The following is a 17,297-nucleotide window of genomic DNA, read 5'->3' as shown; positions in this document are numbered from 1 at the left end:
TTCACTTAAATATTATACTAAAACATGAGGAAAGAAAACTGTTCAAAAAGTATTATATTTTAGATCTGTAAGAGATGTGCCCTGTACATAGTTGGTCTTATACCCCAAGGACTATCTAAAACCTTGGGAATGCTGAGGAGTCCTGTTCCAAGTATGGCTTTAACTCTTAGAGAGTGACAAGCAGGCATGTGGTGTGCACTCTAGGAAAGCCATTGAAAGGACAGCTGAGAAAAATCACCACTTGAATGGGAACTCTTTTTATTTCTATCCCTAACTGAGTGTACGGATCCATCTGCGTGCGCCTGCGGTCGTACCCACTGCTTTAAATGTGTCACAATGTGAGGAAAGGAGTTTATTTCCAGGCCAGCCATTCCATCTTAGCAGACTGAAACTTTCAATCAAGCAGCTGGCCTGGCCTCCTTCTGAATGGCTTTAAGGACTGCACACACAATCTGTGAGGAGGTGAGCCTATTCCAGTAGGTTATGCTAAAGCACCAGTTTTCTCGGCCAAACTCAACCTCATTTTGCTGTCTCACTGGTGCGACTGGAACCATGGTAGAAAAAAAAGCAAAGTTAGTCACAAGTTGAAACAAAGGTCACCTCCTCGGTAAGCTACCCGTCCACTGAAGCCGCTGGACAAAGCTGGGACTTTCGCATCTCTTTTTACCTCTTGATCTGGATACATAATATTGATTCACTCACCCTGAATGAATAGGGCTGGAAGAAAGAGCCACGTTGTCTAAGTTCTCCGTGCCCCAGCTCAGACGATAAGAATTCCTTTCTGCCTCCTTGGCTAGAGCTGACACCTACACACAAAGAACATCAGATTTAATGGGAAACACTGCGTCGAAACCCAGGGAAAACACAATGAGCTCTGAAGGAGCAGCAAACAAAAGGTGCTCTGACAGAAATTCTTTATTTAAAAACATAAAATCAAATCATCTCTTCTAGAGCATTCCCTTCTGAATTATCTTATGATAGCAGAGTATTTTGAAGAGAGCTTCTGTTCCTCTATTTCCCTATATCCAATCCATCAAGGGGAAAAAATTATACCTAAATTTAATAGATTTCAAAATAAACTTTAAGCCTTTTCACATAGCCCCTTTAAATATGCAACAAAATGTATTTTACAAGGTATCACCCATCATATAAACATGTCCTAATTTTTTTTCTCATAATGAAGATACTACTTATACAACACAAATCTTTATATTAAAATCTCCATAGAGGACTTCAGTGTGGCTAAAGAAAGAAACAGTGTATTATTTCAGAGAGAATATGTTCAGCGAAAAATCTAGTGAACATTTGCAAATTGTAGCACACCCTCAAATCTCTTACCCTAATTTTTTTGTTGTTGTTGTTAAGAATGAATTCAGGTTGTTGTCGTTCTCTCTCTCCCTCTAGAGCCCCACCCCCACCTGGCGCTAGGACATTTGAAATCAGACATGAAGACAGAAAGAAAGCCATGTACCTGGTGGCTGGGAATCACAACCGTGTCGTCAATCATGGCACTGTCCCTCAGGTACGATGCATGGCTCAGAGTGTGAGACCTGTCGGAACTGAAGGAGCGGAGGCTGGTAGGTTGGCAGGAGGTCATGATCATGAGCCAACAGCGGTGGAGGGTTGGGAAGATGAAATGAGCCGAGCAGGAGAGCGAGAAAAGCGTGCTATTAGCTAACAGTGCAACTTCCAGGGGACACAGGTCTCAGCGTGGTCCTAACTCTCTGCCCAAACAACTTAGACACATCCTCAGACTCTGCTTAACCTCGAATGGCAAGGGCACAGGGGAATTCACAAGTTAAATGTGATACTCCTAATCTGATTTGTTTTCTTTCCAGAAATATTTGAAACCAGGAACTGTCATTTATTCGCCGGTAGAAGCAATTTATACAGGTAAAAATTCTTAAGTCGGTGCAAAATAACCTCCCTGAAGCCATGGGAAAATATTTGGTGGAAGGCGGACAGCGCTCAGAGAGCCAAGGCAAAACGAAAAGACAGGTTTCGTTTTTTTGCCCTTGACTTTCCATTCTCGTCCCCTGTGTCTTTCCCTTCCTCTCCACACTGTGAATGGCTGAACGTCAGTGTCTTCCCCTGGAAGGTACAGAGTGAAATGAACTGCAGCCAGATGTGTGCTTCCTGGGGAAGCAGAGTTCCTCTTGTTTATCTCCGGAGAGTCCAACAATGCTGTTATTTCAGGGGAGAGCAGTGTCCCCTTTGTATGCCCTGAGTGTCCTGCAGGAAGCCCTAAAGAGTGTTCGTTGCCATGGGGATGAGAGGCAAGAGCAGGAGGAGCTCAGCACCAGCCCAAACAGACACATGCCAAAACAAGGACAAATCGCCAAAGGACACTGCCCAAAAGTGATGTTGGACTTCAAAATGGAATTATGGCCTTGCTATTCAATGCTTTATAATTTTGATAAATCTGAATTTTGTTATTCCAAATTATACACTCAAATGTAATAGACAAAAAAATTATTCTTTCCATAATTCATTCTAACCAACCTTTAGGATTAAATGGCATTATATTGATGTTATCTTTTTTATTTTCCTGAAGGAGGGTCTTACTATGTCACCCAAACTAGTCTGGAACTCACTATGTAACCCAGACTGGCCCTGAACACTTGGTGCTCCTGCCTTAATCTCCCAAGTGCTGAGATCACAGGTTTGAGCACCATGCTTAGCTTATAGATTGATATTTTGAATACTGTATCACACATTGGTTTTATACAAAGCCCAGAAATTAACAGTTTGCATTCAAACTATTAGCCAAAAAACACAAATGGGTAAAACAAAGGATAAGCAAGCTTTCATAAAATTATAGAAGCAAACTTTAATTTCCTTTCAACTAGTGAATACTGGTCAGGGAAGCATGGTAGAATTATGGACTGACTGGAAAACTCACATTAAATAAAAGAAAAATTAGCGTATGGATTAGTAAAAACAGTTTAATCTTACAAATGCATCAAAGTTTGTAACCATGTGCTCTGATACACGAGGTGTCGATGATAATTGGCTATCTGAAGACAGTACCGCATGAAGAATTACTTATAGTAACATTTTTCCCGTGGTTTGTCAGTAGGTTTCCAGAGCTCACACTTTAAAGAGTAAGGGATATGACTAAAAGAAATTGATATTGACTGTACTGTAAATCTATTTTTCATAATAAAATGAAACAAAACATAATTTGAACTCAATTCTTTAAGGCCTTTGAGTAGACTGAGAGTCTTAACACAGGGCACAGGCAGCCTGGATGCCTTGGTAATTAATCAGCTGAGGTGGGAACTCTAGCAAGAGGCAGCAACAGAGTTTACAGCTGATTTTATAGTTGTGGAGTTTGCTTTTGATGGGGTCTTGCTGAGTTCTTAAATTTAGGCTGAGATAGAAATTCAATAACCAGGATAACAATCTTTCAATTTAGCAAAAGTGTGTTTCTGATGGTGGACTAAAGTGTTGCTCTTCATTGCTTTAAACAAGACAGACAGCAGAGACGCGCCGGAGTGTGCTTTGTACCCAGCAACAGTCTGTCATGCTTACATTCTATTCTTTATTTTGTTTTGACTTTGGTCAAAGGCAGAGGGCCAAACTTATGAAATGATAGAGTCTGTGGACTCAATCATCTTCTTTTCCCATCAAGTGCCTTCAACTGGGCCCAGATTTAGTAATTACATAATCTCTATCCATGGTTTTATAATCTAAATATTTAGACTATAACGTTGCATAATAGAGATGCTAGCTGTGTGTGAATACTACAAAAGACATGAACCAGCTAAAAACACTTGGTACCAAAGGCCACCTCACTTGCTAGGTAAAATTGACCTTTTAATGCACCCTAGATAGACAAGAAACACTGGTTTATAATGGAAATTTATACTGTGAAATTAAATAGTGGTAACAAAGGCATTACACATAAAACCCTGTGACAAAGCTATCAGGATTGTATTATACCTAAACTGTGACAGAAGGCACTGGGTCTCACTGATCACTGGAGTGACAGTGACCAATTGGCAGGTCTATCTGAAGAGAGTGGCATGAAAGATCTCACTGGCTCTCAGTGTAACATCCCATCCCCCAGTTAGCACCAGTAACGAAGGTGAGTTCCTGATGGCCATCTCCCTGATTCCTGGGTCTGTCTCTCTGTCTCTTAATGGGTTTATTTACAAGAGGTAGCGAGAGAATCTGGTGGTTTTACTCACTTTGTCTTGCCTTAAAAACTAACAAGGGAAAAAGAAAACGTATCCACAAAAGGTGACTACAAAATAGAAGGGCAGATGTTAGGGTATGTAGACTGGGGAAAGGGCCAAGGGCCCTGTCTGATCGTTCCTTTCTTCGTGGATCCTATGGAGCTTTCTCTGCCGCCAGCCTTCTGAAGTGCTAACTGGATGGTGAACTGAGCTTTGTGTTTCCTAACTGATCTTTTCTGCTTGATGTTATCACAGAACCTGCTTAACTGAAGTAAATATGGCTGGGATATTCTAACAGCAGTGACATAATTCTCTTTGACAAAATAATAGCAAGAATAAAATGTTGGAATACTTTGAGGCTCACATACGTTGCCCACATTTGGCAGGAAGCATTACCAAGATGTTTTAATATTTTACAACAGAGTTACCATAAAAAGAAATGACTTCGGGGACTGGGAACTCATTTTCAGTTAATAAACCAAGACTAATATATCGAAGGAAATTAAATCTTATTTATTCAGTTAGGGGGACACAAGGAAGGACTCAATCACACTTTCCCCTTTACACAACTGACTTAGGGATTCGAATAAATGTAATAATTACTAGCTTGCTAAACTACAATAGTAGATATTCAACTTATAGAGTTTGAATCTCTATTGAACAAGTATATCAAAATGTTTCTGTGGCTTTTCTGCTACTTGGAGTTTTCTTTTTGAATTTGGACAGTATTTTTAAGTTGCAAGCAATAATAATAATAATAATAAATGAACTAAAATCCAACTGATTATAATTTAACTGTGTTTTTGTTCAGTGCGCATTAAGTCGTATGTGTTTTAGGCACCCGAATGCTTTCTCTATCCTCTCCAAGTGTATATAGATAGGATGCTTAGTGCGTTTTGGGGGAAGCCATGCTCCTGTGTCATCAGCCACAAGGTGGCACTGTAGGAGTTAGAGTCGGGCCTGGTTCTTGTGGCACCGTCGTTCCTATAACAGAGCATCTCTTCCGACTCCAGCAGTTACTGATTTTAGCCCAAAGGGACAAAAATCCATAATTCTAGAATGTAAGCAACTCTTAACACAACACGCGCGCTCGCACACACATACAAGTCTATACACAGTGAGCAGTGAGCGGGGAATGCGGATGTGTACAGGCAGGCCGTGGTTGCATGCTATGTAATACCTACCTGGGAATGGTACTATGGAGAGCAGACCAAATAAAGAAGTAAATGAAAAAAGGAGAATGGTTACCAAAAAGGTGGCGTGCCGAACTGCTCAAGCAAAACCGAAATAGTAATTAATAAAACATGAAAACGAGATGTTGCCCATATTCTGTTGTGGGCTTGTGTGTAGATGTGGCAGTCAAGAGATGCAGGTGGGAACCTAAGACAAGAACATGCAATGTTTGTTCCATTCCTCCGCCTTTATATGCTGGTAAGTTTCAAACCAACCACCCTCTTACTCTATAGAAAGGACACTATAATTCTCGAATCTTAGTTTGGAAAAAAAAAAAAGGAAATATGGCTGAATCAGGCATTCTTTAAATAATTAGAAACTGTTAGAAACTGGTCAAAATGAATTATTCTTTGGTTGAGCGTAAGCAAGTGTAGAATACTGTGAATTCACAGAAAGTCACGGAAAATTTTTTATACTGAAACATCGTTTTTTTTAAAAAAAAAATCTCAGATTATAAATCCAAATCTGTCAGTGGATGAGAATTTAATGTATGGAACACAGGTTCAGCCACCTCTTCCCCACACCCCTCACCCCACACCCCTCAGGGGCTCCTCCTTCTTACCCTGACCCTAAGGGTCACCCTCTATCTAAGTCACCAATACCAAGGAGTCACCTTCCTTCTTTCTCAGCTGTCCCCATAAAACTCTCCAACAACTCTCACTTCCCAGGTTTCAAAATTGTCGCTGCCGGATTCTTTCCACAGCTGGCCCAGGGTTAGAGTTCAGTTGGGTCGTAACCACCATGCAAACAAACTTTGCGGTTGGGTGGTCTAGCCCAGGGGCTAATCTCCACGAGGGATTCTTATAAAACATGCTCCCACTCCAGCCCACTGCACCTGTGTGCCACTGATATCATAAGCCTTTGCTGCCCCCACAGTTATGGATCCCCTGCCTTTTCCAGCTTCATTGCTCTGTGTTCTACCAGGGTTTGGGCTTCTGTCTGTCAGGAATCTTGGGCCTCCGTCCTGCAGAGGCACTCTATGCTCTTGTACCCTGGCCTTCCAGAGTCTCTCTTAGGCTATGAATTTAGTGAGCGTTTTTTAATCAGGTTGGTACCTCCAGGACTTACCAGCATGCCCAGCTCAAGAATTAACTTAACACAATAAAAACGAAAGAAAGAAAAAAGTGAGGTACAGGACAAGAGGAGGAAAAATGAGGGAGGGGATCCAGGTCCTCAAGGAGCAAGTCCCCAAATAGGTTGACCTTAATAGATTATCAATGTAGAATTGATAATTCTGTAAGCTGTACATAGGTGGGAAATTCATAATGTAGCTGGCAAAAGAGTCAGCTTGGTACCATGAGCATGCGAGTGTTGATGGAAGAGACATTACAGTAACATGGACAGGCAGACATGTGACCCAGGTTAGCAGCCATACTTCTGAAGAAGTACCTACAATAAGCTTATTTATCTTGCTGTTGAGAGTAGCAAGAACTAGATGTATTAGTTAATGGTAGTCAATACCAGCGTATTTCGTTGAATCTCACAGTTCAGAATATTAGAAAGCCTCCTGAGATTTGTCTATAAAGTCGGCTCAGAGCATCTCAGATCATGTCTTTGTTTCTTAATGGGAACATTAATTATAGGGCAACTTCCATTTGCACTTGTTTCCTATGATTCGTCGTTATTTTGTTTACACAGAAATTACAGCACCCATAGTTAAGTTAGAATTAGAGGTACCTGGAGATGCTAACTAAGCACATCTGCCAGGCAAAACCGTCCTTAGAATTTGCCTAGAGAACCATGTGGCAGCTGGCTAAATACATCACTTGGAAAGGCAGGGCCTCCTGTTCACCCTTGCTCAGCTTCGCAGTAGGTGAACGACTGTACCACATTAATCGGTGTCTCTGAACTTGTTTCCTGTCCTTCAAAATAGGCTCTACTTAAAGGGTTAGATACATGCATGAGATAGCATGCTAACTGAAGAACATGGTGAACTACCCATTAAGTGTTCGATAACTGTGTCTACGTTAATGATCGCCACTAAAAAAAAAGTATGTGGTCAGCCAGGCATAGTGGTCCCTCCCTCTGATGCAAGCCCAACACCCAGCAAGTTGTTCATCTGAGAAAGATCCATGCCCTTCTGGGCTGCACAGTGAGACCTTATCTCTAAAAACCAAAATAAAAATAGGAAAGGGAAGGGGGGTGTCGAGTTTAAAAAATGTGTTGTGCACACTTCTATCAGGCATTCACAGGAAGTTTGGTGGATACCTATCGGATCTTCCGCCTTCCAGGCTGTACCGCAGGTAGTTCATGCCATCCAGGAACTGGCTGCTGGGCAGCGAGTCATCACCGAGTTCTTTGAGATCTTCTGGCCTAAGGTATTCTCCTCCATCGCCGGTCATTGTATCGTCACCTTAAGGCAACCAGAGGATGGGGCAGGATGTTACTTGTTGAGTTTAGTACCCGCGACGAAATACGCCCATAATTAAGAAGGGCAACTCGGATAACCACAAAGCACCGCACAGCAGGAAGACACAGAGTACATGCACACGTCTACGAGAGGTTAAGGATTTGATCCATTTCCCTAAAATGCACCAAGAAAAACTAACTCTCCGATTATAATTCTTTGAATACCTCTCAATGAACTTTGTTCATGATGTTTGTTGTCACAACGGCTAGTTTAACTTAAAGGTTAGCCTAGTGTGCCGACTACTAGAATTCTCGCAGCAGCTTCAGTAATTCTGGGTATGATCCAGTATTAACAGACTCTTAATGCCATTGGCAATATGCTCAGAAGTATCTATTGTTCTATAATAAATGAGAGATTCTAAATTTAGTTATTTATTTTATATGTGTGTGCTGTTGTGTTTTGTGAGTGTATTTGCTTCTCTGTGTGTGGACCTCTGTTTTGTGTGTATGCACAACACATGTGAAAGAGGTCAGAGGAATGTGGTCTCTCCTTCCACTGTATGGGACCCGGGATTCATTGAGTTCGTCAGGCTTAGCAGCAATCAGGTTACTGGCTAAACCATATTGCTGGTTGCAAATATGAAAATAGTATTTTATAAGATTAAATATACACAACAGCAAAAGAGCCCTGAAGTAGAAATAAATTCTAAGAACGGGACTACTAAAATCTGGGCATGCTCTAACTTGAGCATAAAACTAATCTTATGTTAGAGAGTTGTATTAGCATTGGGAAGGCAGTCTGTGACCTATTTTCATGTGTGAGATGCAAGATCCATCACACAACAAAAGCTGTGTCTTACATATCCTTTGAATAAGAAGCCAAACATCACCAAATTCTCAAAAGTTGGCTTGCATCTTCCTCTTGCCCCTCTTCCCTTACCCCAACCCAAGGATCCAATACTACTGAACTTGACTTAAGTCTCTACTACACAGATTAGGGTTAATGCTTATCTACCTCCATTTCTAGAGCCTTGGGGCTCCCATCTTCCTGAAAACCTGGTCTAGATTCTTATTCATATCGCCCTCCTCAGCCACAATCCCGTGCAGGTCTCTCCCCACCTGTAGTAAAGCACTAACTTTTCTTTAGCAAGTGCTAGCCCTTTTCTACATCATACTTGGTCTCCTCTTCCTTTTGGAATCCAACTAATCAAATAGACACTTGCTATTGTTAATTAATTTTAATAATTAAACAGTGACCAAGAGGTAACTTCTTGGAAAAATGGTCTTCAATGGTATCTCTGACAGAAATCTCTTCAGGACTTTTTCCTATTGCTTTGAGTATTTCTTTTCAGGCTCCCTTGTCTGAAGTGCTAGTCCTACATGATCTCTGTTATGTCCCGTTTACCATGCATCATTAAAAATTCAAGGACTTCATATATTGTATATAATGTGATCGATCACAACTGGATCCCTCTCAGATCCTTGTCAAACTTCACATCTGTATTTCAATCTCCTCTATGAATTCCACACCTGGATTTCCTGTAAGCACCTTATATTTAGCCTGTGATAAAACAGAATGCATCTTCTTTGTCTACGTCATCCCCGATCAGCACGTTTCTCGACAAACTCTAATGCCAGCAGTACAGCTATCTCCATGCTTTTAGTCAGGGTGTTGGGAGGGATGAGTGTCTTTTGTTACGATTTTTTATTTACTTATTTTATGGATATGAATGTCTTGCCTGCATGCATGTATGTGTACATGTGTGACTGCTGATCCGCTGAAACTGGGTTTATGAATGTTTGTGAGACACTGTGTGGGTACTGGGAACCAAAGCCAGGTCCTCTGTGAATGGTTAAGTGCTCTTAATAATGGAGCCATCATTCCAGCCCCAGAAGTTCTATTCTGCATAACATAGTGATTACGGAATAATTGCACACTGATATACTCTCTTTTATTAACATATCTGATATGGAAGGATCAAAGACAACTATATTCCTGCATCATGTAACAAACTTAACGTGAGTTTCCTTGCTGTTTCCTGCACTTGGAACAATGTCTTCCTAAATTACAGATGTGTTCATTTTAGAAAATGATGACTCTTGGATTAATGAGTTCACTTTTTTTGTTATATTCTGCAGTTTTTCCAGACACATTTTGGGAAACTCTTTCCCACTAATTGTAAGGTATCAGCATACTGCAGTTTGTTTTTTTTTATGCTTTTGGGGATTTTATTTCTTTTCTGTTTTATTTCATTTTGTTTCTGTTTATCTTTCTTTTGAGTTTTTTGGGGTGGGGTTGTTGTTGTTTTGAGACAAGTTTTCTCTATGCAACCCTGGCTGTCCTGGAACTTGCTTTGTAGACCAGGCTGACCTCAAACTCATGGAGATCCACCTGCCTCTGCCTCCTGAGTGCTGGAATTAAAGGCATGTGCCACCACAACCAGGCCCATACTGCAGTGTTTTAAAGTAAGATTGATTTTGGTTATTTGGAAACTACAAGACTCTATATGAGGATGACTGGCACATCAACCATGCCAAGACTCTGTTGAACACAGATATCAAAAACACAGGAATAAACTAAATGGTATGGGTTGCCATTTTGATATCCTCTGTGATGTTCAGATAAAGAGACTCCCCGAAATGTCATTGAGCCCCTGCCCTTGCCCTTCCTACTGAAATACGGGGAAAAGTGAAATGAGGAGGAGGCTATATCTCACAAAGTGAGCATGCAAAATCTGAAACTGGTTTCCCCATTTGTCTGCTCAGCCCCTTCAAAACTTCTGCCGTTTTGAAGTTCTCTTGTTTGCTGGATCATGTTGATACAGGGAACTTGTGGAGAAGTGTGCATGAGCTGTTCACTAATTGATGTCAAATCTCAAGGATAATTCGTTCGTACTTGCCACCACACTCAGTAAAGGATTTCTCTGGCCTCAGATACGTGACTTCTTCCTGTTCCCAATAAAGCATCCTTTCTATGGACTACTATTGGGTTGATATTCATAAAATCAGAATTTCTATTCATCATTAATTGAAATCTTTATGATATTCTAATTTCTCTAGACTCAGCTAAGAATTCAGAGTCTCCCCACCACAACTATCCTCATAACCAGGTGTTATGCAACGGGGTGTGTGACTGAATCATTTGGCCACTCATTGTCACTCTGCTGCACATTCCGACATTGAGACCCCCTATACTGATTTTTATCTACCCCTTTACAACTTGGGCCACCCTCTGGTTAATCTCTCATTTCTTGGCAAACGCAGCAGATTGTGTGGGTGGCCCCATCTGTAGAGCTCCCTGAGCAGATATAAGAACTGACACTGACGGCACTGTGCCTTTGTTTATAGCTCTTCAAGCATTACTCCCCATTTGTGCTTGCTGAAGGCTGGCCCTGTGCTCACCTTTGATTCCCCCCATGATGTGAACTATAGAGCTCCCCTATCATAATATCACATTCACCAGTGATGCTTTTGCTGCGTGGGAGGATAATACCAACTGGTTAACCACATGTCCATTAGTCTGAGCAGGCATCTAAACTCATCTTAAAAATACCCTTAGGTATTTATTGCCACCAGTAGATGCTGGAGAGAACGGGGATTGGCTAACACCTTCTGAACATACATGGCTGCACTACATCCATGTGGATGATAGTAGGTTCATGAAAACATTCAACTGCACACAATGTTGGAGTTGGCAGTGGAGGTTAACTAACGCCACCCTGACCTTTTGCATAAAAAGCAACTTTGCACCACTCAAATACATTATTTATATAAAAATTATTAGATTTTAATTCTCTGCTGGCAATAAAATGCTGTTACTTTTTTATTATTTCTAAAAATAAAACATTTTTTCTTATCACAAGATGTTCTTGCTCACTAATCATTATTCCTCTCACAGGAGTTTTTAATCACTATGAAATTTCACTGTTTAACAGTTTGATTCAAAAAATTATGTATCTACCTCTCATTTTCTATACCGGGCAGACATGAGAGTCTTACAAATGAAGTTTCTAGCAATTCCACAGTAAACACTTTAATTGTATTAGGTAATAAGTTCTTTAACAACTACTTTTAAAATAGTGATCTGTTTTGAAATCAAATGTATCTAATTTATACACTGGGTTTTCATGTAATAAGCTTACTATGAAGAAATACCGCATCATCTCTGGAAACTGCATATCACATAGAACATTTTACATCATTCATTTTTTCTTCAAATGCCAAATTTACACTGAATGACTTTTAAAAATATTTATTTTGTTTTTATGTGTTGGGGGGCGAGGGTGGTGTATGTGTGTGCAAGTGTATACAGTTGTCCCCAGAGACCAGAAAAAAGAAAAAAAATCCACTGGAGCTTGAGTTACAGGTGGTTGTAAGCCTCTTGACATGAATGCTGGGAACACTTGGGTCCTTTGTTAAGAGAGCAAATGTCCTTAAAGACTGGGCAATCTCCTTATCCCTAGCCCTCTCCTTTCTGGATGATAGTTAGAGATCGTTTTTAATCATGTTGACTTACCTCTACTCTTGACTGACTTTTAAACTATATATATATAATTAAGAGTCATAATGTGATATATATATATATATATATGTATATATATATATATATATATATATATTTTAAAAGGGTCCCACTGCATTGCTAAGACTGGCTTTTTTTTTTTAAAGAGAGATGATGGAGGAGGGTCATCTGTCTATGTGTTACTTTCATTGGTTAATAAAGAAACTGCCTTGGCCCTTTGATAGGACAGAAAATTAGGTAGGTGGAGTAAACAGAACAGAATGCTGGGAGGAAGAAGGCAGAGAGGCATTCACCATGATTCTCCTCTCCAAGACAGACGCAGGTTAGGATCTTTCCCGGTAAGCCACCACCTCGTGGTGCTACACAGATTACTAAATATGGGTTAAAGCAAGATGCGAGAATTAGCCAATAAGAGGTTGAAACTAATGGGCCAGGCAGTGTTTAAAATAATACAGTTTCCGTGTAATTATTTCGGATAAAGCTAGCCAGGCGGGCAGTGGGAAGCAGCCCGCCATTCCTTTTACAGAGAGATTTTTCTCTACATAGCATAGCTCTGACTGACCTTAACCTCACTGCCTCTGTCACCTGGATGAGGGGATTAAAGGTGTGTGCCACTATACCTGGGCAGGCTGACTTGAATGTCTGTTCTCAAGTTATCATCTAGCCTGTGCCTCCTGAGTAATCATGACTATAGATATGTGTAACCATACTTGGCTTCTCATTTTTTTATATTTTTGCCTCATATAAAAGGAGTAATATGAGCATTCACCTCAAGCAACCTTAGCTGAAAATGCATATAGTAACTAATAAACTAGCTACCAATATGTCATGCTTACTTTTGTATTAACTTACCAAAGAATTGCTTTTCCTGAACATTTCAATCCTAAACACTAAAGATATACCTCTGGGGAAACATTCTTATAATGTACCTCAGATAGGGTAATTTTGTTCAGTTGGCCTCCCTATAGTTGCTAAACTATTACCAGAATAAGCAAACATGGCCTTAAACTTACACAATAATAAAACGCACACGTTCACTGCACACATGCACAATTCTACCCGCACTATACAAGCTGTTTCAAAAGAAACATTAGTATCCAGCGCAAAGATTTAAGAATTAACAAGTTGCTTCTAGGTAGTTAAGAAAAATTAAAAGCAAAGAAAGGCAATCACTCTGAGTCCCTTGAATGGTACCTGAATCACTAAGCGTTTCCCCATCAATAAAGTGGTCACCAAACTGCTTAAGAGCTGCATGACATATGAATGAGAATGAGAAAGAAAATCCCCCGAAATATGGCATGTATATACAAGTGCTCGAACTCAGCTGGCCGATACTAGAACAGAGCTCAGACTTATAATAAATACTCGGAATTACAGCCTTTGGCAGGACTCTTAAAATTACTCATCATCATACATTGATCCAACATTTGTTCATTCTTGTCACAATTCCTATGCGAACTGACACAGCTCAGCGCCTAGTGCCAATAACAAAACAAGCTGGTTCCAAGTAAGACTTAAGAATATAAAGCTTGGCCTTGAGATTTCATGTCAAAGAACCTAGAAACATATTTAATATTTTTTATAGAGTCTTTTACTACCAGACCTAGCACTGACTTTGTGGCAATGATTTTGCAAAGGCAAGGATGAATGTTCCATGTACATTGTATACATGGCAATAGGTTTTTAAATCTCATATGCTGGTTCTGCTAGTGAAGCTTGTATACTCTATGGGGCATTTCTGTGATCTATAGTAGGTTCTTTTTTATTATTTAGGAGAAATAATACAGGGAAATTAAAACTATGGGACAAAGAAGTCATCGGTGAAGTAAATAAAGAATCTCTCTGTGTCAAGGTTGGCTTCTGACCTCTACCCCCGTTAGTCCCTAGCACGTTTTAGAGAAACAGTCCTTTTCAGGACTCTGAAGTTCACTGTCTAGATCAACAGTTCTCAACCTGTGAGTTGCAAGTCCTTTGGCAATCACATATCAGACATCCTGTATATCACATATTTACATTAAAATTCATAACAGTAGCAAAATCACAGTTAGGAAGTAGCAATGAAAAAATTTTATGATTGGGGGTCACCACAGCATAAAGGACTGTACTGAAGGGTCACAGCATTAGGAAGACTGAGGACCACTGGACTAGACAATTTTTATCAATTCTAAAACCATCATGAAAGTAAAAATCTTTCCTGGCATAAAGAATGACTTACTCATGTTGGGACTGCACTATTTTGTGCTGAGGTCGTTTTATGCCTTTTCTAAGGTTCTTTTCTTCTGGGTTTGATATATATATATTCTGGATATCTGAACATCTTCAGACAGCAGAGATTTTTTAATATACCATGAATGAAAAATGTTTTAAGGTCTTTCAAGACATTTGAATATGAAATATGTTGGCATAATTAGTATATGTATTAGTAATAACTATTATATCAGACAGCTCTTTTAGTACATGAATGATTCGAAATTTCTTTCTCATTCCCTAGTCTTACTAGGTATTAGAGATTAAAAATAACAATGGGAAAAAGTAGGTAGACCTGACTTGCCTACTTCCTCAATGTCAAGAGTAAATACAGTAGACTATAGTTGGTGACTGAATTTTAAATACTAGGATGCTCTAATCTATACTACCACCTTTGTCTCAAATAAAACTTTCCTTTCCTTGTGTGGAACTAGGAGCTGTCACCAAAGACTTACCCTCTTCATCAGAAACATCAAGAACCTCCGTCATTGTCTCGGGAACATTCAGCTTGTGTTTTTCTGTGATAGTCTGAAAAGACAAAAATCATTCAGTGCAAAGTTAAAAATAAAATCCGACAAAACATGAACGGCGTCACAGAGGTGCCATACTCTACAGCAGCAGCAAACCATCAGACCCCAAGCATCCCATCTTATCCATGTGGATGTTTTGGAATCTCACTTTCGCGAAAATTCTTTTGTCCTTTCTGAAGACAAATGACCAATGGCTCCAGGAACATTGTCCGAGAGAAGATCCATTACTGTTAGTTCCCAGATGAAAAATGCAGTCTTTGGTAATGGCGTTAGTAATTAGTCTTATTGAAAAGGCAAACTAATGTCTTCAAGACGTCTCTAGCTGTTTCCAGCAAAACTTTACAATGAAGTAATAAGCATGCAATGGATTAAAAGCAAAGCTGTCACAGAGATGCTGCAAAAAGTGGAGAGCACATAAATTATATGTGGCACGTGTTGTCAGGGGTTAGAGGACCAGCGGCAGAGAATTAGTCATCTCTATAGTATTCAGACTGCAGTTATGGTTTATTGCTCATGGGCCTTCTCTGGTGCTCCCCTACGTGGCCAAATCCAATGATTTCATTCCTGATAGAGGATAAAAGGCTGAGAGAGTGGGCGCATTTGGCTGCATGGCTTCCACTTCCAGACTCAGCTGTAAGGCCTCTGCACGTCCTTGAACTCAGCCATGCCTCAGTTTCATTGTTGGGAAACCGAAGAGCAATGTTTTATAAGCTGTTATGAGTATCAGGGCAGGAGCTCCTAGAGAACAGTCCTCGGACTGTGCACTCAGTGAGCATCAGCTGGAGTAACTGATGGCTGTAACTGAAAATTACATTCATCCTAGGCATGAAGGGGCTCAGAACATTTTAGTCACGTATGTAGCATGGAATGGGATGATAATTATTCTCCAAACATGCCATAGTGATTTCCAAAATGAAAAAAAAAAGCCAGACACAGAGAGACACATATCATAGGACTTCATTAATCTGTGAAATTGTTGAAAAGTCCAAATTCTAGAAACAGACAGTAGATTCCTGGGAAGCAGTGGCTGAACCCAGGCAAGGGGGATGTGGGCTGGTATTCTCAAAGGATAGCAAATGTCAGTCAAGTAGGGAAGAAGTGCAAGAAACGCATGGTACCATGAGGATCATATAATACTTTAGTGTATTGTATACTTGAAAATTTCTTTTCTCCATTATTTTCCTGAGACACTATCATGTACCCGAGGCAGGCCTCAAACTCCAGCTCATAAATCTGCTATGTGTAAGGACAGCCCTGGACTTCCAGCCCTTCTGTCTTCCTCTCCCAAGTACCTGGATTCCAGGTGTGTGCCACCGTAGCTTGTATAAGAGGAACTGGGGCCCCAGGACCGCTAAGAAAGCACTGTATTAACTGAGCTACATCCTTATTCCCAATATACTTGAAAAATTTTTAGGTGAATTTAGCTTTTCTCATCATAGCTTTTCTCATCATAGCCACCCACAATGATAAGTGTATGAACTAACTAGTTCGTTTAGCTATTTTCACAATGTACATATATCTCAAATCTTCATGCTGTCCGTCATAAACATGTAGCATTGTATCACTTTTAAAAATGAGGCACATGTACAAAAAAGAAACCTCACAGCTTTAAATATTACCTAAATCCCATCAAGTCTCAAATTTATAACTATAATTCTTACATTTAAAGTGTACTTTACATTTATTCATGTACTAGTTGGCAATGATGAGAACCTTAAAAGACTGAACTCTTGACATAAGCGGTAAATCTTCAACTAAAACACCAAAGCGCCATGAGGAGGTTGGGTAGACTTCCACGCTCTGCTTTACAGATAACAGAGACTTGTTTCAGTCAGTACAATGACTCTACACAGGCTCTTTCCCAACAGCAGAGACCCTTCCACAGATCATCATACCAAGTAGCTATGAATGGATATAATAGATTTGCGCTAAGAGCAACTGAACTGAGTCAATCGTAAGGCGCTAATGCATGTCTTTCACCAATTGCTTCTCAGTGGACTTGCCTTGTTTGTTTTCAGAACAAAATTAAGTCAAATGACTCAGAAGACCTATTGTGAGGACGCATGCAGAGACAGGTAAGAAGGCCTCACAGCCAGGTGGCTGCTAACCCCATGCTGGATGGTTTGCTTCATTGTCACATGGGTCCTTCCTCTTGTGCTGTTGAGAATTTTTTTTAACATATTCCTTTCTCTAGCAAAACCTTTTGCTTGGACTATCAGATGTGATTACCACAGA

At 40.1% G+C, this 17,297-nt stretch overlaps 1 protein-coding gene across 6 annotated transcripts in view; it reads right to left on the bottom strand.

Annotated features, from left to right (window-relative positions):
- Positions 1–17,297, bottom strand: part of Ank2 (ankyrin 2) — a 562,994-nt gene that overhangs the window by 52,885 nt on the left and 492,812 nt on the right. For 5 of the 6 annotated variants that reach the window (XM_087897600.1, XM_087897602.1, XM_087897603.1 and 2 more), the window contains exons 23-26: positions 14,988–15,060; positions 7,623–7,767; positions 1,472–1,574; positions 703–806 (exon numbers count right to left, since the gene is read on the bottom strand). In XM_087897600.1, the coding sequence (XP_087753726.1) occupies positions 703–806; positions 1,472–1,574; positions 7,623–7,767; positions 14,988–15,060 (425 nt within the window). The remainder of the gene's footprint in view (positions 1–702; positions 807–1,471; positions 1,575–7,622; positions 7,768–14,987; positions 15,061–17,297) is intronic. The other variant, XM_085677737.2, reaches the window with a different exon arrangement.

The sequence above is a fragment of the Myodes glareolus genome, chromosome 17 (assembly GCF_982192425.1).
Source record: "Myodes glareolus chromosome 17, mMyoGla1.1, whole genome shotgun sequence".
Lineage (NCBI taxonomy): Eukaryota > Metazoa > Chordata > Mammalia > Rodentia > Cricetidae > Myodes > Myodes glareolus.
The sequence above is the reverse complement of the archived record's forward strand: the minus strand, read 5'-3'. Positions and strand labels throughout refer to the sequence as shown.